This window comes from Spermophilus citellus (genome assembly GCF_964194105.1).
Source record: "Spermophilus citellus genome assembly, chromosome: 6".
Taxonomy (NCBI): Eukaryota; Metazoa; Chordata; class Mammalia; order Rodentia; family Sciuridae; genus Spermophilus; species Spermophilus citellus.
Genome location: NC_138187.1, coordinates 13,314,691 through 13,338,906, shown reverse-complemented (window position 1 = coordinate 13,338,906; position 24,216 = coordinate 13,314,691). Strand labels below are relative to the sequence as shown.

Below are 24,216 nucleotides of genomic sequence, written 5' to 3'. Positions count from 1 at the left end.
TCCAAACCAGAATTTCAGAAACAAGGAAGCAGGAAAGTACCTCCGGGCTCCATCCAGCCCTCCAACGCTGTTTATGTTCTCGCTAGCTATCTTTCATTTTATTTCTAATTCGCTTTCCTCCCGCGCCTGCATACAACATCTCCATCTGCCAGTCGCTCAGATATTTTGGGAACGCAGTTTTGAAGCTTCTCAGCCACGTGTCTGGTCCACCTCCCTGGGGCTGGGAGAGGGACATGGTCAGAGAGTCTGGGTAAAGGCCAGGAGGAAGGGCCTGCAAATCATCAAGTGCAGCTCCTCAGGCTGGGGAGGAGCCCCAGAAAAGGAAGAGAGGTGATACCAGTCCCCACAGCCCCGGGGCATGTACCCTCTACCGTCTGAGCTGAGTCCCTGGGCTGGGATTCCAGAAGCTTCTGATCCCTGGCTTTCCCTGCAGGTTGGGGATCATGCCTCAGTATTCTCATTTTCTCTCCTTAGAAGCAAACTTCAGCCAGGTGCAGTGGCCCAAACCTGTAATCCCAGAGACTCAGGGAGGCTGAGGCAGGAGGATCGCAAGTTTGAGGCCAGCCTCAGCAACTTAGTGAGACCCTGTCTCAAGACTAAAAAATAAAAAGGACTGAGGATGTGGCTCAGTGGTTATGTGCCCCTGAGTTCAATCCTGAGTACAAAAAACAAAAACAGAAAAGCAAGTACCAGACCTTTCCACAGCAGAGTGGCTCTCTGTCAGACTGTGTGAGTTCAAATCCTATTTCTACAGTCATTTTCTAGTACTGTGAATTGGGCAAGTTACTTTAAAAAAAAAATCACTCTGTGCCTCAGTTTCCCATCTGTAAAACAGGAGGATAAGATAGAGGCATCTCCTAGTGCTGAGATTAATTGCAGGAATTGCAGGAATAAATGAATTCCCGTATGGAAAAGTACTTAATCCTGACCACACCTTGTCGATCAGGAATGGGATTCTTTTTACTGTACTGTGGTCTTGGTTTCCTCATCTGGAAAGTGGAATAGTAAAAGAACTTACAGGATTGTGACTGAGGGTAAGTGAGAGGTGCATATCACACGCTCAGCACCGCAGTATGAGCTCTGTAAGAACTGGCTTCTGCCATTACTAGCTGTGGATAGAGAGCCTTGAAGCTGGTGTCAGGGTGCTGAAGATCTCTTCCATTATCTGTGGGCAGCCTGAGTCCTCCGAGTGTGTCTGAAGTTGAGACGTTGGTGAAAGCAACTCATTCATTGAGAAGTAATTCCCAGTTTGCTGCAGCTTCTGTGGCAGACACTGGCTCAGCCCATCTGGTCTCATTAAAGCTCTGCTTGCAAGAGGGCGGACTCTGGCAGGACAGGGAATTTTGTCTGTCTTGTCCACTTTAAAAAAAAAAAAACAACAACAACAAAAAAAAAACAGTTTAACCTACAGGTGGAAAAGGAATCCCGGAAGTGCCAGCCATCCAGTTGAGAAGTGACTGTCATTTTTTTGGTAGTTACTTCCTGAGTACACAAAGAGCTGGGGTCCTGTTACCATGCTGGGGGATTTTGGATTTCATAGAGGACCTAAGTCAGGTGGGGAAGTCCAGTTGTCCCCTTGAGTTGTGCATTCACACCCTGCACACCGTATGGGACAGCCCAGCAGAGGGTCTTGTTATGGATAGTCCGTGGATGAGGGCTTCAGGCATGGCTGGATACAGTAGCTCACGTGATATCGTTTCTTTCTTCTGTTTCTTTTTTGAATGGGGCTGCTCTCCCCACATGCTAGCACTAGACTTACCTTCTATTGTCTTTGTAGCAAGAAAAAAAAATACAAAGAAACCCAAATCAGGAGAGACTCACTGGCCTGGCTTGTGTCCTGGGTCAGTCACTTGACCTAGCCCTTCCCTTGGAGGAAAGATGCTCTAGAATCATTCTGGCTCGCCTGCCCACCCCAGAGCCGCCATCACACAGGGGCTAAGCTGAGGCATCGAGGACTGGCGACTGTTTCCCGTCAGGAGCCCGAGGGTGAATATTTAACCTAGGGGCCATATGGCAACCTCTTCCCTCTCCTGCAGCTGGGTGATAGCAGCCTTGATAAGCAGAACCAAGGGACATGGCTGCAATCCCATGACACACCATTTCAAGGTCGGGCGGGGGTCTGGCTCTGCGGTTTGCTGACTCCAGAGAGGAGGGAATGGGCCCCGGGTGGGCAGATACCACAAGCAGACCCATGTCTTTTGGTTGTGCCACAAGCCGAGAAATGGAAGAAGGGGACTGGAACTTTCCCACCGGGGTCAGCACACCACACACACTCCAGGTGGCATCCTTCACAATGTGGTCTGGATGAATGGCACCATCTAGAGTTGTGCAGTCTGCAGCGTGAACAGCCATACATGAGCCTCACGCTTCCCAGGATGAACCAGGTTTCCTCCCCTCGACCGCGAGCAGCGCTTAACCCACTTTTGGGTACTCGACCGAATGCGACAGGGCATGTGAAATCTGTGCCGGGGAGGCAGGGTACGTCGTTCAGAAAGCGAATTTCCAGCTTGTGTTCGCCCCAGATTGATTTACCAAGTGGGCAGTCGAATGTCATCAAACAGGCAGGGAGGAGAGATGTCACTAGCGCCAGCTTGGCGGAGCTGCTCCTACAGTGACATCGGAGCTGGGAGCCACCTCTGAGAGCCCAAGAGCCACCTCTGTGTAGTGGCACGTGGCAGAGGAGCTGGCCCTTTGCCTGTGCTCTGCAGGTGATCTCAGGGGACATCTTATCGTCACATACTCAGGTCACCAGCTTTCTTCAGCTGGGCGGGGCTGGGCTGGTAAGGGTCTGAAAACCGTGATCTGATTGGCTGCTGGGGGTCACGTCAGAGGATCCCTGTTGAGGAGTAACAGTTAATAACGGTGCTTATGTATTTGTCCCCAGCGCATACCTTAAGTGTCTAGCGTGTGCACAGTGGGGACCGGACCCACAGGGGATGCACCACTTGCAGACCTCGACATTATCCTGGGCTCATTTGGGGTCCTGCTCATCACAGTTGTGCCTGTTCCTTATCCCTCTGTCCCCCACGTGTGGCCCTGGGGCTTGGAGTTCAGGACCCCTGGGGGAGGGGATGGGCTTCACCCTGACCCCTGGTTGCCTGAAGGGTGAAGTGAAATGGTGCGTTTGTGCACTTCCTGGCACATCACAGGTGCTCAGCGCCTGGAAGCTTTAATTACCATGAGCACAGACCCCCACCCCACCCCCCACCATTCAGCAGCGTAACCCCTTGTGAGAGGGGAGAGAGGGGACAAGGGACATTCACTCAGAGACCTGTGACCTGAGACTCAGATAAGGACCCCGGGAAAGGCGTGTTCATTCATTCATTGAAAAGAGAAATGTGGGGCATCTCAGTGTGCCAGGCACCTTGTGAGGGCCAGGTGGGTGGGCAGAGTCCCCTACAGGGAGCTGCCGTGTGGTGCCAGAGGCTGAGGATGAGCAGGCCAGCCTCCAGGGAGGAGGAGCCCTCGCGGAGTGCAGCAGGGGGAGAAAAGGAGCAGGGACATGGGGGTGGGGGTGACCAGCACAGGATGGGACCCTTGGCAACTTAAACGTTAAGAAGGAACTGGAGCCGGGCGCCAAGGCACATGCCTGCCATCTCAGAGGCTCGGGAGGCTGAGGCAGGAGGATTGCGAGTTCAACGCCAGCCTCAGCAAAAGCGAGACCCTGTCTCTAAATAAAATATAGAATAGGGCTGGGGATGGGGCTCAGGGGTCAGGTGCTCCTAAGTTTAATCCCTGGTACCAAAAAAAAAAAAAAAAAGAGAGAGAGAGAGAGACCAGGCCTGGGGTCCTGCCTGTCCCCCTCCCCTGCGTCTGTCGGAGGCACCTGGCGCAGTCAGCTCTGCCTGGGGAGACTTCCTGGAAATCACCTGCCTCAGGCGGAAAGCTCAGGCTGGGGGTGTGGCCTGGAGGGTGGACCGCTGCCTGGTGACTCAGGGGCCCTTGGAGCTGCAGGTTCCCCGTCGGCATTGCCAGCTTTCCCTGCCCCCTGCCGTCCCCAGCCTCCTCAGCAGCCTGGTGGGTATTCAGGAGACCCTGAAGCCACACCTGTTGTCATGACATCACTGACGCGCACCGAGCGCCTGCCTACTGCATACCAAACATTGTTCTAGCATCTTCTATGTGTTAACGTGTCCAGCAGGTACGGCAGCCACACAAGGCAGCACTGTGGGGAAATGAGGCTCAGAGAGGGACAGGAACTTGCCCCTATCACCCAGCCAGGGCGCAGACTGACCACCTCCTATCACTTCTTCCCTGCTCGTCCCCCATCTCCTCTCCCACCCCACAAAACCTTATGTGTCCCTTCTTGTGGGGGGAGGGTACTTGGAGGCATGGCTGTTGGTGCTGCTGCAAATTCATGGCTGTTTCTTCCCATCGAATTTCTGTTCTTAAATCATTGATTCTCCGGGCTGTTTTGCAGCGGCTGCCCTGCCACTCTGAGAGCCCTTGAGTGACATTGTTATGGGAGATTTTTGAAGGATGTTAAATTATAGACGCAGGGACTATGGAAATAGTAGGACTCTTGTCACCAGAAGCCACTTGCATAAGTTTGGATGCCTATAAACAACCACAAAGTATCCTTTTGGACCCAAGATGGACAGGTCTCCTTGACAGGTCTGTCTTCACTTAGCCAAAGTGGCGCCCCCACGTGGCAACAGGCTGAATTTACACATCCCTCCCCACCCACCAACTCCAGTTGGAAATCATGCAAATCCCTGACAGATTGGTCTACATTGGGGACTATTCCTGGGCATCACGTCACATTTTAAAGCAAGATGCTACGGAGAGTCTAAGGCGACCACACTATAACCTGTGTTATTCCAAGTTGCATCAAGTGCGTGGAGCGGATCTGAGAGCCACTTCCCTGGGGGGGTGTCTTTCATCCTGTGCCGGTGTCTGCCCTCAGCCTTTGGAGATGCGCTTGCTTCCTGCTCCTGGTGCATAAAAGGTGCAGGCAGCCAATGAAATTAGGGGTGGGGGGGCACATCCCCGGGGATTGCTCAACAACCCGCGGCTCCTCTTCCCCACCTGTAGGATGGCCAGCCGGAGCAGCGAGAAGGATGGCGACTCGGTCCACACAGCCAGCGACGTCCCCCTCACTCCCCAGACCAACTCCCCGGATGGGAGACGCTCGTCCTCAGACACATCCAAGTCCACGTACAGCCTGACCCGGAGGATTTCCAGTAAGTGTCTCTGCTGGGACCCTTGGGGGTCCTGGCTGGCTTTCCCAGGCACTCAGCAGTGTCCCCAAGGAGAGGGGGAAGGGCCTCCTTGCTGGGGGGAGGAGGTGGAGTGGGTGACAGTCTGAGAGACAGGGTGACACAGATGATGATGTGAAAGAGGAGTAGTCACACCTCCCTGATTTCTGCTGAGCTCAGTCAAGAGTGATCATTTTGATTGATTTTTGCTCTTACTGATCACCCGTTCGATGACTCGGCTCAGTTGATTGACATTCAACCAGTCCCCTGCACAGATGGAGAGACTGCCATATTTCCAAGTGTGCAGACAAGAGCGTTCAGAGCAGAGTGGACACTGAGAACCTGTCTGCTGCCCCCGATGTCCCCCTGCCGTCCAGGTGGCGGTACTCACTGTCATTTCTTGGGGCCGTGTAGGTCTGGAGTCGCGGCGCCCCAGCTCCCCGCTCATCGACATCAAACCCATTGAGTTTGGCGTCCTCAGTGCCAAGAAGGAGCCCATCCAGCCGTCGGTGCTGCGCCGGACCTACACCCCCGACGACTACTTCAGGAAGTTCGAGCCGCGGCTCTACTCCCTGGACTCGAGCAGCGACGACGTGGACTCGCTGACGGACGAGGAGATCCTGTCCAGGTACCAGCTGGGCATGCTGCACTTCAGCACGCAGTACGACCTGCTGCACAACCACCTGACGGTGCGCGTCATCGAGGCCCGGGACCTGCCGCCCCCGCTCTCCCACGACGGCGCGCGCCAGGACCTGGCGCACTCCAACCCCTACGTCAAGATCTGCCTGCTGCCCGACCAGAAGAACTCCAAGCAGACCGCCGTCAAGCGCAAGACCCAGAAGCCCGTGTTCGAGGAGCGCTACACCTTCGAGATCCCCTTCCTCGAGGCCCAGAGGAGGACCCTGCTCCTGACCGTGGTGGACTTCGATAAGTTCTCCCGCCACTGCGTCATTGGGAAAGTGTCCGTGCCCCTGTGCGAGGTGGACCTGGTGAAGGGCGGGCACTGGTGGAAGGCGCTGATCCCCAGCTCTCAGGTAAGGGTGGGCTTCCTCGGCAGCTTTGAGAAAAAAGCATCATTTTAATTTGATTTTATTATTTATTTTTTTCTTGGGAGGGAGGGACTGGGGATTGAACTCAGGGGCACTCGACCACGGAGCCACATCCCCAGCCCTATTTTGGATTTTCTTTAGAGACAGGGTCTTACTGAGTTGCTTAGGGCCTCGCCTTTGCTGAGGCTGGCTTTAAACTCGCGATCCTCCTGCCTCAGCCTCCGCGTGGCTGGGATGACAGGCCTGCGTCAGGCACCCAGATATTATTTAAAATTTTTTGACATGATTTTTGACTCCCAAGAGGTTGAGGAAATCGCATGCAGTTCCTGTGTCCTCTGTCCCCCAAGGACAGCGTTTCAATGTACCCCAGAGTACATTAGCCACATCAGGAAATGGATAATGGTGATTAGCCTAGGCCTGGCTCAGATGTCCCTGTTTTTTGGGTTTGTTTTTTTTTTTTTTCCCACGGGGGTGTGTGTTGCGGGCGGGGCGCCTTTGTGTGTGTGGTTCTGTGAAATCTCACCACATATGTAGGTTCATGTAACCAGCACCACTCTGGGACTTGTTCTGTTATTGATGTTGAGTTATTTAATCAGGAGAATGATTGTCTGGGGTATAAAGCTATCCGTCATTCTGACTTCCAGAAATTGATTTGGGAAAAAAAAAAGTGAGCAGGAGAATTGGCTGATGCATGGATATTTTTCAGGCAAATTGTTAGATTGGCTTCCTGTCCCCCCACCCCCACCCCCGCAGCGGGGGACCTGTGATTGGCTGCTGCTGGGAGGCCACCCAGGGCTGGGTAGGAAGATCTGGACCACCCCCACCCCCCAGGCAAGGGGAAGACCCAACCAGTGCGAGGCCCATCCAGCTGTCACACGGGTGACCACAGTCCACCCCGTGCAGGCAGGATCGTTTTACACGAACACACCAGGTGCACCTCAAAACTGTACTCTCTTGGCCAAAGCTTTGATGACCTTGCACCACATCTAGGGGTGCAGCTTTTGCCGGGTACAGGGGACCAAACCCAGGGCCTCATGCATGCTGTGCACACACTGTGTCCCCAAGCTTCACCCCCAGCCCTCAGGTGCAGGTTCTAAACACGGGGACAAAAGGGACTGTTCCACTATCAGTGTGTGTGTGTGTGTGTGTGTGAGAGTGTGTGTGTGTGTATGAGTGTGTGTGTGTGTGTGTGAGTGTGTGTGTGTGTGTGTGTGTGTGCTCAATGGTAGAGACTGATCCCTCCCTTAGTTTGGATTCCTCGAGAAGACCCTGAGGCAAAGCAAGTCGTTTATGAGGGAGGGGACCCCAGGAGGTGACAGGATGCGTGATCTAGCTGGCTGTCTCAGGAGGTGACTAGTTCCTCCCCCCTGCTGTGGATCACGCTGCAGAGGGGCGAGGTGCTGGGTGTTTGTCCACCAGCTGCTGCTGGGCTGGTCACTGATGGAGGGCTGCTGGGAATCGGGAGGTCCATTCCCTGACACCCCGGATCTGTGGCACTGGCGGGCCAGGAGACCTCTGACTTCTGCACATGTCCATGAGTGCAGCTGGTGGCAGCTGGCTGGCAGGCGGGGTGTGCTGAGGTGCTGAGGGTGAGGAGAGGGTGGGCAAGGTGTTGGCTGGTCTACTATCACCCCAGCCCAGCACCCGGCTGTTCCTCTGGGCAGATCTTCCCTCCCGGGACTACCAGCAGGTGGGTTGGGTACTTCCTGTGAGTCTCCCGTGATGCTTGACATCTGGTGACTTACGGAAACTTATGGGATGGCAGCAGCAAGCACAGGGTGGGAGATGGACCCAGGGGAGGGGAACTGGGCCCCCCTCAGTCTGGTAAGCCTGAGGGAGGTGGCCGGTGCTCAGCCCCCCCGCCACGTCCTGGCTGTGCGAGGGTCCCCGTGCTGTCTCACGGGTGGAGTGGAGGGAGGGACACCACCGTGCAGGTGTGAGCTCGGAGTTAAGGGGTCTCCTGGGTAAAGGAGCTGGTGGGTGGTTAGCCCACCCCAGGGGCCAGCTCCTGTCAGGACACAGTCATGACACCTACGTGGGTGTCGTGAGAAAGGCCAGAGGGGGAGAGGCTGTCTGCCCACTCCCCACCTCGTGGCTTCTTGAAGCAGGGTAGCTGCCATTTCAGAAGTCGAGTGACTCTAAGGACAGCTGTCTGCCTTCCTCCTAAAGAGAGACAGCAGGGCCTGGCTTCTGTCATTGTGGAAGCAGGTTTGTCCCTGGTGACAGGCCGGCTCCCCGTCCTCGGCATGAGCTGCAGGCCGGGCCTCTGGGTTCCTCCGTGAGCTCCAAGTGTGTAAGACTGAGATCTCTCAAGTGTGGGAACAGCTCGGATTGCTCATCTGCACTCTGTGCTGTCACAGCGAGGCTTCAGAGCTTGCTGCCCGTGCTGTTGGCAGGCGGATGGTGGCTGTTCCTTCCTGTCACTGTGGGTTTGGCCCTGCAGTCCTGGCCGAGGACTCCTCTTGTGCCCCTCTTATGATTAAGATGACTTTATTTTTTTTACAACTGCTTAGAGCAGTGTTGGGAGAATCATCTAGACCCTTTGGATAGATTTTTCTCTCTTCCCCCCTATTACCCTTTGTTCTTTCTTCTTTTCTAGTTTGCTCAGTTTTTTTTTCTCCTATTTTTCTTAAGGTCCTATTAGGTGCCAGAGATCTTTAGTTGGATCAACAAAATAAATATCATACAATCCCCGTCTGCAGGGAACTTTCCACTAGCAGAGGACACAGACTTACAAATGGCAGTTCTTAGTATATAGTGCGCCTCATGCAGGGACCAAGGCGCCCGCTTCATTGAGCGTGGTCACATCTGCCCTTGAAAAAAACCCTTTGGAAGGCACTGTCTCCCCCTGATTCCAACACAAGAGGTCCAGCTTGCAGTTGGGGAATCAGTGGATCTTTTTTTTTTAATATTTATTTTTTAGGTGTAGATGGACACAACACAATGCCTTTATTTTTATGTGGTGCTGGGGATCTAACCCAGGTCCTGCCCGTGCTAAGGGAGTGCTCTACCGCTGAGCCACAACCCCAGCGGAATCCGTGGATCTTGTTTTTTTTTTTTTTTTTTTTTTAAAGAGAGAGTGAGAGAGGAGAGAGAGAGAGAGAGAGAGAGAGAGAGAGAGAGAGAGAGAGAGAGAGAGAAATATTTATTTTTTAGTTATTGGCGGACACAACATCTTTGTTTGTATGTGGTGCTGAGGATCGAACATCCCCAGCCCGAATCCGTGGATCTTAATTGAGAGTTTTCATGTTAGTGACACCGACTTGGGGGAATCGTGCTGCATGGATTTCTCTTTGAATGCCAGAGCCATACTTTCTGAGAGACAAGGAGCTCATGCTGACTTGCAGGGAAGAGTGCGCTCTCTGGGTGGGAAGGCCAGTTGGTTATGTTGGGTTCTCTGGAAGCACAGCCTATGACAGGGATGGGGACGTGGGTTAGTTTCCTGGGCACGAATCCGTGTCTCTTAACACTCCAGAAATGTATTGTCTCGGAGTCCTGGAGGCTCATCCTCCAAGATGGATGCACTGGTGCAGCCAGACTCCCCCGCAGCCTGCCGCGGTCTTGCCCTCCGGCTCCCTCCTGGCTTCTGGTTTGCGGGTGCTTCTCAACCTTTTCTGGCTCCCAGCTCCATTTCTCTGCTCTCTGTCTTGGCTGTCAATGGCCAGCTTCTCCCCGGGTGTGTCTCCCAGGACACCTGTCATATGGATTAGGACCAGCTCTGCTCCAGTGTGACCTCATCCTAGATAAAATCATCATAGGTGCCCCTGGACTTAAGACAGGGTCACATCCCAGCTAGCCCATCCTGAGTCCCAAGTGCAGTTCATGCCCCTGGATCTGTTGCACACGAGTTTGGCTCGGCCGGGTTTAAATGCCCACAGGACGCTTGGATCAGCCTACGCGGGGCAAGACCGTCTAGTGCAAGTTCTGCTTTACAGCCAAGCGTTGCCTAATGTGTTGAACTCTACTGAGAATGGAAACCGGTGTTTTTATGGGCTCCCTTCCACACCATAATAAAGTCAAAACATTGTAAGTCAAGCCACTGTGAGTTGGGGGTCTTCTATATGTTGGCAGTGACCTTATTTCCAAAGATCACATTCTGAGGTACTAGCAGTTAGGACTTCAGAATGTCTTTTCAGGGGACATAATTCATTCCATAAATAGGGTGCATGAGAAAGTCCTTCTAGATTAGGGTTCACAACCAAGCACTGCATGGTCTCCTGCCAAACCCAGAGTGGGGCTGGCCCATGGCGGGAAGGGGACTCTCCATCATAAACTCATCATAAACTCACTCTGCACAGTTGCTCCCTCTCTAGGGACAGCTAGAGCCACCCCAGTTTCAGCCAGTCATTGGCTATGAGCCAGACTGGGAAACTTGATTCTTGCCAAAGCTCTAGAACAGCGATTCTGAGCCAGGGACAACTTGGGGAACATTTTGGGTCTGGTGGGTGGGAGATGCTACTGGCATCTCGTGCATAGAGACCAGGGATGCCGCAAAGTTGCCCAGGACAGTCCCCACCGCGCAGTTGTCCAGCCAGTACCGACAGGAGTGCTGCAGACTGCCATGCGGGAAGGCAGAGAGCATGCTGGGAGCCGAGTCCTAGCCCACACTTGGAGTGGAGGGAGAATCCTGGAGCCGAGGGTACCAGGACCCGGTTCCTGGTGCTGCTTCGTCTTTTGCACCGTACAATGGAAAAGGAGAGACTGGCCCCAGACAAAGACCTCCATTTAGCAAAAGAGGCCTGCAGTGTAGACGAGAAACAGGATCCCCACACAGCACGTGAAGGCCACGACTGTGATCGGAGTTTCTGGTTCTCACTGGAGGCCAGCATCTGCCTTCACCTGATTGCTTGGTGGTCAGTTCAACGGGAAGTTCCGGAGGACATAGCTGTGTCACAAGGTGTAATCAGAGCCACCTGATCCCTTGGTAATGGTGTACAGTGATTCTGAGTAACTCTAGGGGTCTAGTCCTGCCGTCTCTGCCCTGGGGAATCCACATGGAGGATGAGCAGGGGACTCGTGGGGCTGGTGTGTAGGCATTCTCGGGCTCATGGCCTGTGAGCGTTGTGGCTTTGGTCTTGGCCTTCAGGAACTAGGCAGCGAATGGGCCTGTCATGTATTTGTGGTCTGATTGATTAGATGTGGTCAAAAGATCGTGGAAAATAAGGACCCAGAGATACAGAACCTGAGGGTGAACACCACAAAATTACCCTGAGTGTGAAGGGAGACCCCGCTCCTCCAAGCAGATTGAAGGCCACTTACCAGCGAGATCTGTGTCAGTTCAACTCTTTCTTTAAAAATTACTAGTCAGGGGGCTGGGGTGGTGGCTCAGTGGTGGAGCACTTGCCTAGCATGTGTGAGGCCCTGGGTTCGATTCTCAGCACCGCATATAAACAAATAAATAAAGGTCCATCAATACCTAATAACAATTTTTTAAAAAAAAAAATCACTAGTTAGTTTTAATTGTGGTGCAAAACATGTGATCTAACATTTATCACGTGTCTTAGCTTTCCAGGACTACAATAAAATGCATGAGAGAACAAACTCATGAGAGAAAAGGTATATTTTGGCTCATAGTTTGGAGGTTCCAATTCCAAGGTTAGGGTTCCCCTTTGCTTTGGGCATCTGATGAGATCGTAGGTCATGAGCAGGATGGAGTAAAAAAAAGAAAACCTACATCACAACCTGTGGAGTGGTGGAGGAAGAGGAGGGCGAGGCCCCCAACCCTTCCCTTCAAGGGCTGCCTTCATTGACTAAGGACCTTCCAATAGGCTCCGCCTTTTAAAGGTCCCACCACCTCCCAGTGCTGCCAACATGGGAACGGAGGCTTTACCACATGGGCCTGTGGGGGGCTCGTGAGATCCAAGCCAGACGTGGAATGTACTATAGCCTCAGCTGCTCTGAAGCCTGAGGCAGGAGGAGAGTGTGAACCTAGGATTTCAAGGCCAATTTGGGCAACAGAGTGAGAACCTGCGTCTTGAAAAAGAAAAGCAGATCCACACATGGCCTCATCTTCGCCATCTCTGAGCCTCTAGTTCATTGGCTCTCACTCAGCACACGGATGAGGACGGTCGACCTTCACCACTGTCCATCTCCAGAACTGTCTTCATGCTGCGGAACGGAAATTCTGTGCCGTTAAACAGTGATCCTCTTTCCCCTCGTTATGGGCTGGACCTTGAATGTCCCCAAAGCTCAGGCTTTGGAGACTTGGTCCCAGGGCAGCGGTGGCCAGAGATGAGGCTCTGGGGGCGTGTTTGGATCTCGAGGGCTCCAGCCTCATCGATGGGCTGATCCATTTGATGGATGAGTGATCTGAATTCACGACTGGGTAGGTGGGGCGTGGTTGGGGGAACTCGGTCACTGGGTGTGCCCTTGGGGACTATATCTCGTCCCTGGCCCCTTCCTTCCCAGCTCCTTCCTGGCTGCCGTGAGCTGGGTAGCTTTCCTTGGCCGCAGGCTTTTCCCCAACCTCAGGCCCAGAGCAGCGGAGCCCACCACCGAGGACTGAACTCCTAAAACTCCGAGTCCAAATGATCCCTCCTTCCTTTATTGGTCTCCTGAGATATTTTGGTTACAGCAACAAAAAAACACAGCCCTCCTCCCTTGCCCCTGCCGACCACCGTTCTGCTTGGCATCTTGGTGGGTTTGACTGCTCCAGGGACCTCACAGAAGTGGAGACGGACAGTATTTATCTTGTCGTTGTCTTATTTCCTTATGTCCTTATGGTTTGTTCATGTTGTGGCACATGAAAAGATCTTCTTCCTTTTAAATGCTGGGTAATATTCCTCTGTGTGTGCGCGTGCGTGCATTTGTGTGTGTGTGTGAAGGGGGGAGATTTGTTCACTCATTCATCTATTGGTATATCACTTGGGTTGCATCCATCTTTTGGCTCTTGGGAATGATGCTGTGCTGCTTTGGAACACACTGGGTGTACAGACATCTCTGATCAGCCCTTTTCTTTTCTTGAGCTGTATAAATATCCGGGGTGTTTCCAGTTCATTCCTCTTGAGGGCACATGGCTTTGGGAAGGAAGGGCAAAGGTGCTGGAGTCCCCGGGATCCTGGCAGAACCTCCCAGAGCAGTTGGGAGGATACACAGGCGTGTGTGCCTTTAGGGGGCTCACCAAGTCTTGAGTCTTAAGATTTGCACATTTCACTATATATCAATTTAACATAAAAATCTTAAAGCCAACGAACTCCCAACCATAGGCAAACATTAAACTCTGATGAATGACATCCCTGCCGACATGTTTAGGGGTACTGTGGTCTGGGCGTCCGTGTCCCTCCCCCACACATATATGTTGAAATCCTCACCCCCAAGCTGAGGCACAAGAGGTGGGGTTTTGGGGAGGTGGCTCGACCTGAGGTCAGCGCTCTCCTGATGGGACCACTGACTGTACAAGAGGCCAGAGAGGGCTTGTCCTTCCTCCATGTGAGGGTGAGGTGAGGACGTGCCGTCTACGGAGCAGACCCTTCCGGACACCAAACCTGCCCGCGCCTTGATCTTGGACCTCTCAGCCTGCAGAACCGTGAGCAGCACGTTTCTTTCTTTCTTTTGGTTGAAGGACACAATATCTTTACTTATTCATTTTTATGTGGTGCTGAGGACCGAACCCAGGGCCTCACCTGTTCGAGGCAAGTGCTCCACCACTGAGCCCCAGCCCCGGCCCCCCCGGAGCAGCACATTTCCGTTATTCACCAGCTGCCCAGCTTCTCACGTATTTGTGGCAGCAGCTCAAGTGCACCAAGGCCCCGGGGAAGTGTTCTCGTGTCCGCAGCTTACTCTGAAATGCATTCACAGCAGTGATGGATACGCAGAGATGCAGTAAAGCAAATATGTTTAAAAATAATAACAGAATCATTAATGTCAATAGCTGTTCCTCATGGAACCCCGCAAGGTACCTAATGGCGTTAGGAGTTTTGCTGGCTGTGGATGAGAGATGGGGACACTCTGGACTCCATAGAAGGTGGAAGTGGCAAGTGGTCAGCTTTGGGTTGCAGTTGGAGGCAGAGTCTTGAGGATCGGGTCCAGCTCTCAGACACCCTAGAGCGGGCTGTCCGCTACCTCTTGACCAAGCATTAGCATCTCCCAGAGCACAGACAGAGGAGGTTCCCAGACCTCAGCCTTACTGATTCTGATTTCCTAATTCTTGGATGTGCTGCCCACAGATCTGCATTCTAGCCAATGTGCTAGAAGATTCTAATGCAGGCGAGCTCTGGACTTCATTCTGAGCATGCTGGGTGGTGGTGGAGGGTGGAAAGAGTTTGGCTATTAGAGCAGAATAGAACAGGGCAGAGTTTTAAGCTTGGCTCTGCCACTTACTGGTTGGATGGGAGGTGGTTTAGTGAAATGGCCTAGCTGGTACCATGCCCATGCCATGCCAGTGCCTGGTGTACAGAGCACAGCCAAGGTACGGCTGCCATTTTGGTGGTGTTCCATGGAACCCTTCTGCACTTATAAGTTCATGGAGCATGATTCTTGAGTCTTGTCCGGGTCTAGTATCTTGTGTAACAAAACCAGAATTGCCTGCTGAGGAGGAATGTTTCATTTGGTCTCAGAAGAAGAAAATGTGTTTAGTGGAAAATGATATTTGCCAATGGGAGTGCTGGGTATTTATGTTTCTGCAAATTGCATTCACCTGAGATTTGCCCTGTCCAGAATAGACCCTGGTAGACCTTTGCTGCCTAGGATTCTGGATCCTGTGTATCGAATCACTCATAGTTTCAGATTATAGATTTGGATTTTCCAACGTATTACCTATAATCAGCATCCTGTTTTATAGCACGGAACATTCTGTTGGATAGAAATGTAATGTGAGGGGCTGGGGCTGGGGCTCATGGTAGAGTGTGCTTGCCTCGCATGCATGAGGTCCTGGGTTCGATCCTCAGCACCACATTAAAAAAATAAATAAAAATATTGTGTCCATCTACAACTAAAAAAAAAAAAAAGAAATGTAATGTGAGACCCAAATGTAACTGAATTTCCTAATAGCCTTATTAAAAGAAAAAAACAACTAAATTTATTTGAACACTTTTATTGAATCCAGTATAGTAAAACATCATCCTTTCCACATGTAACCTATAAAAAATTATCAGTCTGAGCTTCGGCATTGCCTGATCATACTAAAACGTCAAACCCATTGTCTCGGTTACGCTTTGAGCGTGTCTTGATTCTTGTTGAGGAGGGTTATAGGACCTCCCCGCAGGGTCCACGTGACGATTAGTCAGGGAAATAAAGGCGGGCACTGAGAACTCTGCCTGGTGCACCTGAGCGCTCAGATGGGCAGCAGCGCCACCCCAGGGTCCTTCTGAGAACTGGATGAGCTGATGCACGCAACACGCTCAGAAAGTGTTTGCTGCTGTGGTTACAGTGCGTTGGTCTCACGGGCATGTGAGGGGGTTCCTAGGTGTCAAGCAGTGAGGGCTTGGTGTCTAGCCCAAGGTGACGTTTAGAACCTGGAGTCTGGAGACATGTCCTCTGTGGGCGCTCCCTGGACATTCATGGCTCTGCACCTGGTGCCCCCCCAGCACCTGGCTTCACGTGGGGTTTCTGTTCATGGAATAAATGTCCAAGAAGAGCTCATCCTAAGAGGTAAGGAGCATATGGAAAGGCCACAAGCCGCCACGGGTGGACAGGCAGTGGGAGGAGTTTGGTCTGGAATGTTCCATCTGCCTGGTGCATCATTTGAAAATGGTTTAAAGCCAGATGGAAGGCAGCTGGGGTGGGACGAGCCTCCTAGACCAGGTCACGGATCTTACCTCTTATTCTGAGGGGAACTGGAGCCATTTAAAGATAAAAAATAGAGGCGACACCCCCGGTCAGGTCGGACTTTGCATGAGGTGGTTTTACAGGTGGGGTCTTCCCATGGTGCTCATGGCGTCCTGGGCTGGGTCGTGGTGTTGTGGGGGTGTCCCCTGATGGCAGGACATTAGACAGCACCCTTGGCCTCCACCTGTAAATGGCTCCCTCTCCCGGAGTTGCCAGAGGCAGGGTGACTCCTAATAGGGTGTGAGAGGTGTCCAGGTGTGACGTCGAGTGGCTGTGGTGGGCTCTCAGTTGGTGAGTTTCAGGAGTTGGAAAGGACATTGAGGGAGGAGGGTTGTGGGGTCCTGGGGCCCTCGGTCAACTGGCTCAGGTCTCCCAGGAGCAGGTGGCGGGGCTGGTGAGGATGGGCAGGTGGCCATGATTAGTTCAGCTTGGGGTGCAGGTTATCGAAGGTCACAGTGGAGCATCCCGGGGGAGATTTCCAGGGACCTAAAGGTCCTTCCAGAGTCCCACTCTATCCCCTGACAGTATCAGTATTTCTAAGGCACATGTGACAAACATCAGTTCCCAGGCTCTGCCCTGAAGGATGACTGAACGGGTTCCCGGAGGTCCCAGGAGTCTGCCTTTTACAAGGTCCCTGGAGGACTGTCATGTTGAGGGCAGTTTGGAAACACAGAACCTTGGTCCCCTTCTTGGTCGGCTGGTGTCATCTCACTCTTCACCTGAAAGGTCACTTGTTGGCTTCTCCCCAAGTTCCTCCCCGACGGGCGTTGCTGGAGGGCACCACCGTCCACATCCCATACCCAGGGGCAAATCACGTCACTCCGAAGCCACCTCAGAACCCTTCCACTCCAGCCAGGCCCAGGCCACCGTCACCTCCCACCTGGAACTCTGTGACGCTGTCCTCAGGGGCTTGCCTTTGTTGACCCCTGTTGGCCCTTGTATCAGTCAGCTTTCTGTTACTATAATAAAAAAAAAAATCCCAAGAAAATCAACTTAAAAAGAAAAAAGGTTTATTTTGGTTTGGGATTTTCCCACCTCGATTGCCCTATGGATTTGTGGGTGTGGTGGCACATCATGGCAGGAAAAAAAACACTCTTCTGGCTAAAGAACAAAAGAGAAAGACCATGGTCCCACAATGCCTTTCAAAGACACATCCCTAATGACCCAATGACCTCCCGCTAGGCCCCACCTCTTAAAATGTCCAGCACCTCCCAATAGTGTCAAGCTGGAGATGGAGACTTGAACATTCCAGATCCAAACTGGAGGCTCCCACGCAGCACTTACTCATGACACACCACTGTGCTAATTAAACAACTGCATAATTAATGCGGCCTGATAGTTAATCAGGAAAGCATTGTGTACTCTCAAGACCTCTGTTCCATGGCTCCCGCCTGTCTTGGTCACCGCTGCATCCTTCGTCCTTGCCTTAGCCACCTGGTCAGTGGACAAGCATTGAGCGCCTACTGTGTGCTCGCTGTGTGCCTGGGTATTTCTCTGTAAGTAGCTGGGCTGGACATGCTCTGTTAAAGAGGTCTTGGTGAGTGAGAAACCCAAGTTCAGATAGCATCGGGCTCTCTCTCTGCAGGTGCTGGAGTGGCTGCTGAGCCCACAGCACAGACTCTCAGAGGCCAAAGGGTGACCTGCTCTCCAGCTTTCCTGGAAGATTTGGCTTCACATATGGGGTATAACTAGACATCCATGCACCCACAGTTGGTGAGGTTCTGTTCTAGCAGAGGGGCTGAAATGTCTGTTTCGGTGATCATAAAGTCCAAACCACAGAGGAAAACCGTGGACACACGTATTGTGTTAACATTATGAACTTCTGTCCACCAGAAACCATGATAAAGAAACTCGAAAGGCCAGCCACACGGGGAGAAGACGTTTGCCCTGCGCGGGGTTAGTTGGCCAGGGCTGTCGGTCACCTCTGCTGTGATCCTATTTCCAACATTCTGCATGGAGGGGGATATATAAGTCACCCCATAACTACACATGGCTGCTGAATAATTGGTGTTCACAATACTTAAAGCCTTATTGTAGGGGCTGGGGTGTGGCTCAAATGGTAGCGAGCTCGCCTGGCATGCATGCGGCCCGGGTTCGATCCTCAGCACCACGTACAAACAAAGATGTTATGTCCGCCGAAAACTAAAAATAAATAAATAAATAAATATTAAAATAAAAAAAAAGCCTTATTGTAAATTAATAAGAGAAAAACACATACCTAATAGACAAATGGGCAAAAAGAATTAGAGGGGATTTTCGCAGAAGGGAGAGGGTGGATAACTGACAAACATGGGCAGGGGCTCACCCTCCTTAGGAGGGTTTTGCGTTTTTAAACTAAACCCACAATCAGGTATCCTTAGAACAAGGACAACCTAAAAGCCGGCCAATAACAGACAAATATAATCCAGTGTGAAATCGATTGTCTCCTCAGCCACGCCGTGGCCACCTAGAGGACTCTGAACTTACCCAGAGAGTCAGACAATCACGGTTCCTGAGCCAAAAAGGAAATACTCTTGTCCCCCCTCGATCAAGTTTCGCTTTCCTTGATGGAAGTTAACAGGGTCTACCATGGTCAGAATACGTGACATGGAGGATTCTAGAAAGAATTCATAAATGTTAAATAACTTTTATTACAATGAATTGTTCTAATTGTTCTGTTTTATGATCATCATGATGGATCATCATGATTGCTGTGCCTAATGTAGAAATCAAACTACAGCATAGGTATGAACATATAGGCCCAGACGGTCTACACGAGGCTCTACAGTATCTGTGACCTGGAGGGTCTTGGAACACACCCCTCAGATAAGGGGAAAAGGGGACTCCTGCGCAGTTAACTGCAAACCTGCCCAGATTTTCTATCTGAGAAATGCAGTCAAAGCATGTGGTAGCATTTTGCAGCTGTATATTTTAGCAGTGACACGGATCCCGCATGCATTTGCTAAAATGTGACCAGTCAGTGCTGGTCACCCGGTGGGGAGACTTCTGTGCTCCCCTCTGCTGGTGTTTAAAGTTCAGCCGTTTTCTAGCAATCAGTCTGGCAATTCACATCAAGTGGCAGGAAAAAAGACCTTGATTTTTCCTTGAGCCAGTGATCCCATGCTTGGATTTTATGAGGATGTGACCTAGAAGAAAGAAAATGCCTACGTGTCCAGTTGAAGTCATTAAAAACAGCCAGGCACAGTGGCGCACGCCTGTAATCCTAGAGGCTCAGGAGGCTGAGACAGGAGGATCGCGAGTTCAAAGCCAGCCTCAGCAACTTAGCAAGGCGCGAAGCAACTCAGTGAGACCCTGTCTCTAAATAAAATACAAAATAGGGCTGGGGATGGGGCTCAGTGGTGGAGTGCCCCTGAGTTCAATCCTGGTACCAAAAAAAAAAAAAAAATTAAAGAAATAACCCCAGTGTGTAGCCATAGGAAAGTGGTTACAATCTGTTACAGTATTTCAGCCTCATGGAATGTTACCTGTGGACATTAAAAATGACACTTACCATGTTTCCGTTGTCAGATGCCAAGTGGGGCTATATGTTTAAGTTTTTAAGAAAGGGAATTGAAGGATTTGCTCGTGTTATGGAAGCAGCATTGACAGTGGCCGGGGGCCGGGGACTTTTAGAGAGGGGGAACAGAAAGAAAAGAGAGCATTCGGTGGAATGTGTAAAATGCTGGGATTGTGGTTGGATTTTGCTTTTAAAAAAGATCCATTCTTACGTAAGGTTGTCTGTGCAGTAAATTAAGAGACAAAAGATGAACCAGGTGGCAGTGGGGTGGGCGCAGCTGAGTTTGGGCTGCTTAGAAGTTGTGTGCACGCAGACGAATCCCCCTGCCAGGTAAGGGCCAGCCAAAGGGCCATTTAGAAGCACTTCAGAGAGAGCCGTCAGGAGGAGAGCCGGGCTCTTGTCTTCCCCAGAGAATGTCTTTTGTCCCAGATGGTTTTCTTTGATTTCCTTTTTATTGATGAGAGCATGTGCATTTAGAGGCTGCAGGGAGAGAGGCTTTTTGTCTGCAGCGCTTGCTGGGGAGCCTGCCGGGTGGCTTCGGGCCTATTTTGGTTCTCCCCAGCCCACCCCATGTGCTTTGACCAAATTCAGCTCATCAGACTCTTACAAGAAAGGAGCTATGTTCATGTGTGACATTGCCTCAAAAAGAGAAGAGGTAGAAGTGACATTGGTCACCTAGTTCCTTCTCCTGTCTCAGGTTCGATTGTCTTGAACTCAGATAGGGCAGGTGACAGGATGTCTCGCTGAGGTCCCCTCTGGGACCGTGGTATGGCAACAGCTCGGCCTCCATGTTGCAGCCCCCTGAGATGGTGCTCGGGGTCATCTGGATTGACGTGGTTCCGGGTGCTGTAAACACAGGCACTCCTTGACTTGCGATGGAGTCACATTTCCGTAAACCCATCGTAAACTGAAAATAGTCTAAGTCAAAAATGGATGTATTCATCCGGGCCGGAGGTGCACACCTGCAACCCCAGTGGCTTGGGAGGCTGAGGCAGGAGGATCACAAGTTCAAAGCCAGCCTCAGCAACAATGAGGCACTAAGCAGCTCAGTGAGACCCTGCCTCTAAATAAAATATAAAATAGGGCTTTGAACATGGCTCAGTGGGCAAGTGCCCCTGAGTTCAGTCCCAATCAAAAAAAAAAAAAGGATTTATTCTGCTTCTATAATTGGGATCTTAAGTGTCTCCAAGGGTCCATGTAATGAAGACTTGTTCCCCTGAATGGCACTGTTGGGAAATGGCAGAGCCTTTAAGAGCTGGGGCCTAGGAAGTCTTCAGGTCATTGGAGGTGTGCCGTTGAAAGGGAGAATGAGACCCTAACCCCATCCTCTTCCTCTCCTTCACCTCCTGGCCATGAAGTGAATAATGGGTTTGCTCCACCATGTACTCCAACCATGATGTGCTGCCTCACCACAGCCCCAAAGCAAAGGAGCCAACAGATCATGGACTGAAAGTTCTGAAACTGTGAATCAAAATAAACCTTTCTTCTTTATAAGTTGATTATCTCAGGTATGTTGTTACAGTGAGGGAAAGCTGACCATTGCACCATCTAACCTACCAAACATCCCAGCTCAGCAACACAGCACACTCCTCATTTCTCCTTTGATCATGTGACTTATTGGGAGCTGAGCTCACTGCCACAGCCTGAGCATTGCAAGACCTCATATCACTAGGCCAGGGAAAGATCAAAAGTCAAAGGATGGTTTCTACTGAGTGGCGATTCCTTTCATGTCACTGTAAAGTGGAAATAGATCATGAGTCGAACCATCACAAGGTGGATCATCTACAGTAGCAGGCAGATGGGCGCCATCCTGGCCTTTAGGGAGAGCAAGAAAATATCAGCAAAGAACAAAGTATCATGAAGGAAATAAAACAGAGTGATGTGATAGACACAGGGGGCTGTTTGTAGTGGGACGGCCATGGAAAGCTTAGATGAGAAGGTGACATTTGACCTGAGATTCCCAGGAAACAGCAGGAACAAGCCTTGGAGTAATCTTGTGTTTTCAAAAAACAGAAGGAAGACGTGGTTGGTGGATGGGTTCTGCCAACTCATTTAGATCCTTCTGGATGGGTAGTTCTCAGCAGGGTGATTTTGCCCTCAGGGGACATTGCAATGCCCGGAGACATTTGGGGTTGTCACAGGAGTGGGGAGGGGATGCCACTGGTTCCCAGCTGGTGGACGCTGGAGACCTACTTAACGTCCTACAGTGCACAGGACAGCCCTCCATGGTGAAGAAGGACGCCTTGCAAGTGTCAGAAGTGCCGAGGGGGGCGGATCCCGTGCAGACCAGGCCGAGAGCTCTAGATTTTAAGAGCAATGGAGGATTTTAAAGAGGGAGAAGAGCGAAAGGCATGGTTCTGTTTTCTTTTATAGAGTGTGCCACTGAATTATTTCAGCTCTGGCATCCAACATTATTGTCCTAAATTTGGTTAAGGGAAAGGGGACTTCAGGAACGAGATCCTTCCAGAACAAGCATCCACTCTCCTTGGGACGGCGAGCCCACTTCCTGGGAGGATTATCCTATGGGAAGGAAGCGGAAGGAGGGGAACCGTAGCTCGGCCTTTCCAGGTTCTGGCTGGGAGCTGGTGCTTTGGCCTTTTGGGGTCTGAAGAAGGTTCAGGACAAGTTCCACTGAGGCAGGGAACAGTCTTTTCTGAAATTGATTGCAAAAGAGTTCAAGTCTGGTTCCTGTTAACAATTCGCTTGGCCAGAGTTGTGTCCAAGAGAGAAACCTGAAGGAGCCCAGGATTCATGGGTTTGGTTCAGGATTTCTCAACCCAGGCATTACAAATATTTGCAGTCAGATCATTCTTCATTGAGGCAAGAGGAAGCTGTCTGCACCTTGTAGGATGTTTAGCAGTATCCTTGACGTCTTCCCACCAGACCAGATGCCAGTGGCATCCTTATCCCAAGTTGTGGCCATCAAAACTGTGGTGACATTGTCAAACATCCCTGAAGAAGATGGGGAAAGGGCAAAATCACCCCGAGTTGGTGCAGTTTTAATCCACCAGTACTTTACGGGCATCTGCAAAGGGCACCATTAACTCCACGATCTGTCTTGGGGGCCATGGGTTGGGGAGCTCCTGGATGAGGTGGCCCTGCTTTCGGTTCCCGTATTTGAAGTTCTTTATCCACTGGCTACTGGTCAGCTTTTAAATGTAGTATCAGATACTTCCGCAAGGGAAGAGGAATTAAAAAGACTCTGGTTCCAGGAAACTGGGGGACATTTTTGCCTTCTGGTTTTTAGAACTGCAATTGGTTTTGGCTTTTGGTTTTGTTTCTAAGGTGCTGGGGAAGGAACCCAGGGCCTCAAGCGTGCTAGGCATGAGCTACAGTTTCTGATGCCCACGTGGGCTGCTGCTGATCCTCTGTGCTGCGCCTTCTGGGGCAGATGTTAAAGTGGGGGACTCTGCACTTTCTCCAGGTCTGGGTTAAAATAAAGACCTTGAGGCCCCAATTCCTACCTTATGCCATTCAAAATACTAATAGTTCTCAACTGTCAATCTCAGCAAGGTCCTCGTGTCTCAATGATTCCTTCATTGTTATTACTGAAATATCCACTCCTTTCCCTCCCAAATATATTTCTGTTATTTGAAGTGGAGGTGGAGGAACTCACCTGCTTCTGGGGGGTCCAGAGCATGCACCTGTTCTGCCTAACCCACACAAACCGAGAATGCAAAGAGGGGTGATGTTCTTTGTAAGGAGATTCCTAATTCATCTTAAAAATCTTAAGTTATTAAACATCGTTGGATATATACAAGTCACTTTGGGCTTTTTGTGGTGAGATTGGGAAGTTCAGGAGCAGAATTCGCATGGAAGCCCTTTGCTGTAACATTTCTCAGCAGTAGAATAAACCTGACCAAATCCTACATACCTTTCAAGGCCTAGCCCAAGTATCTCCTTCTGCATGAAGCCCTTTCTGTCCCCACCCCTGCGCGGAATAGGCTATACTTCAGTCTTCCTGGGTCTGGTTCCTGTAGCCCGTTAACACATAAGCCCTATAATTTTTTTTTAATTGAGGTGAAATTCATATAAACATAAATTCAGCCATTTCAAAGTGTGTGATTCAGCGACATTGAGTCCACAACCCGTGGTGTGCCGCCATCACCTCGAATTCCAGAACATTCTATCACCAAAGGAGACCCTGTGCCCATGAAGCAGTCACACTGCTTTGCCCACCTCTCCTAGGCCACAGCAGCTGCTCATTCTTCTTCCTGTCCCTGTGGGTTTCCGGGTCTGGATGGAGTCCTACCAAATGTGATTTTTTGTGTCTGGCTTCTTGGACTGAGCATGACCTCGAGGTTCACCCACATTGTAGCACCTGTCAGCGCACCGTTCCTCGTCGTATCTGAAGAGCACCCGTTACCTAGATGGACCATAAGTTGTTTTTCCCAATGGTGGACACTGGGCCTCTCCCCCTTGGGGCTGTTGTGAACGTTGGGGAGCAGGTTTTGGTGCGGCTGCGTATTTTCTGCTCTGGGGGGGGATTACCTGTGAGTAGACTCGCTGGCCTGCGTGGGAGCTCTGTGTGCAACCCTTGCGGGAGCTGCCACAGTGACTGACCACAGTGGCCGCGCCGTGTCGCATTGTCACCAGCAGAGTTACAACCTTGCCCACACCTGCCACTTTCTGCTTTTGTGTAATTATTGATTTGTTTGCTGTGGCCTTTCTAATGGGGGTACCACCTCTGGAACTGGCTGTTTCCCTT

At 51.3% G+C, this 24,216-nt stretch overlaps 1 protein-coding gene across 8 annotated transcripts in view; it reads left to right on the top strand.

Annotated features, from left to right (window-relative positions):
- SYT17 (synaptotagmin 17) overlaps positions 1–24,216 on the top strand; it is a 54,738-nt gene that overhangs the window by 5,393 nt on the left and 25,129 nt on the right. For all 8 annotated transcript variants that reach the window (XM_081299798.1, XM_081299805.1, XM_081299802.1 and 5 more), the window contains 2 exons: positions 5,035–5,183; positions 5,613–6,232. In XM_081299798.1, the coding sequence (XP_081155924.1) occupies positions 5,035–5,183; positions 5,613–6,232 (769 nt within the window). The remainder of the gene's footprint in view (positions 1–5,034; positions 5,184–5,612; positions 6,233–24,216) is intronic.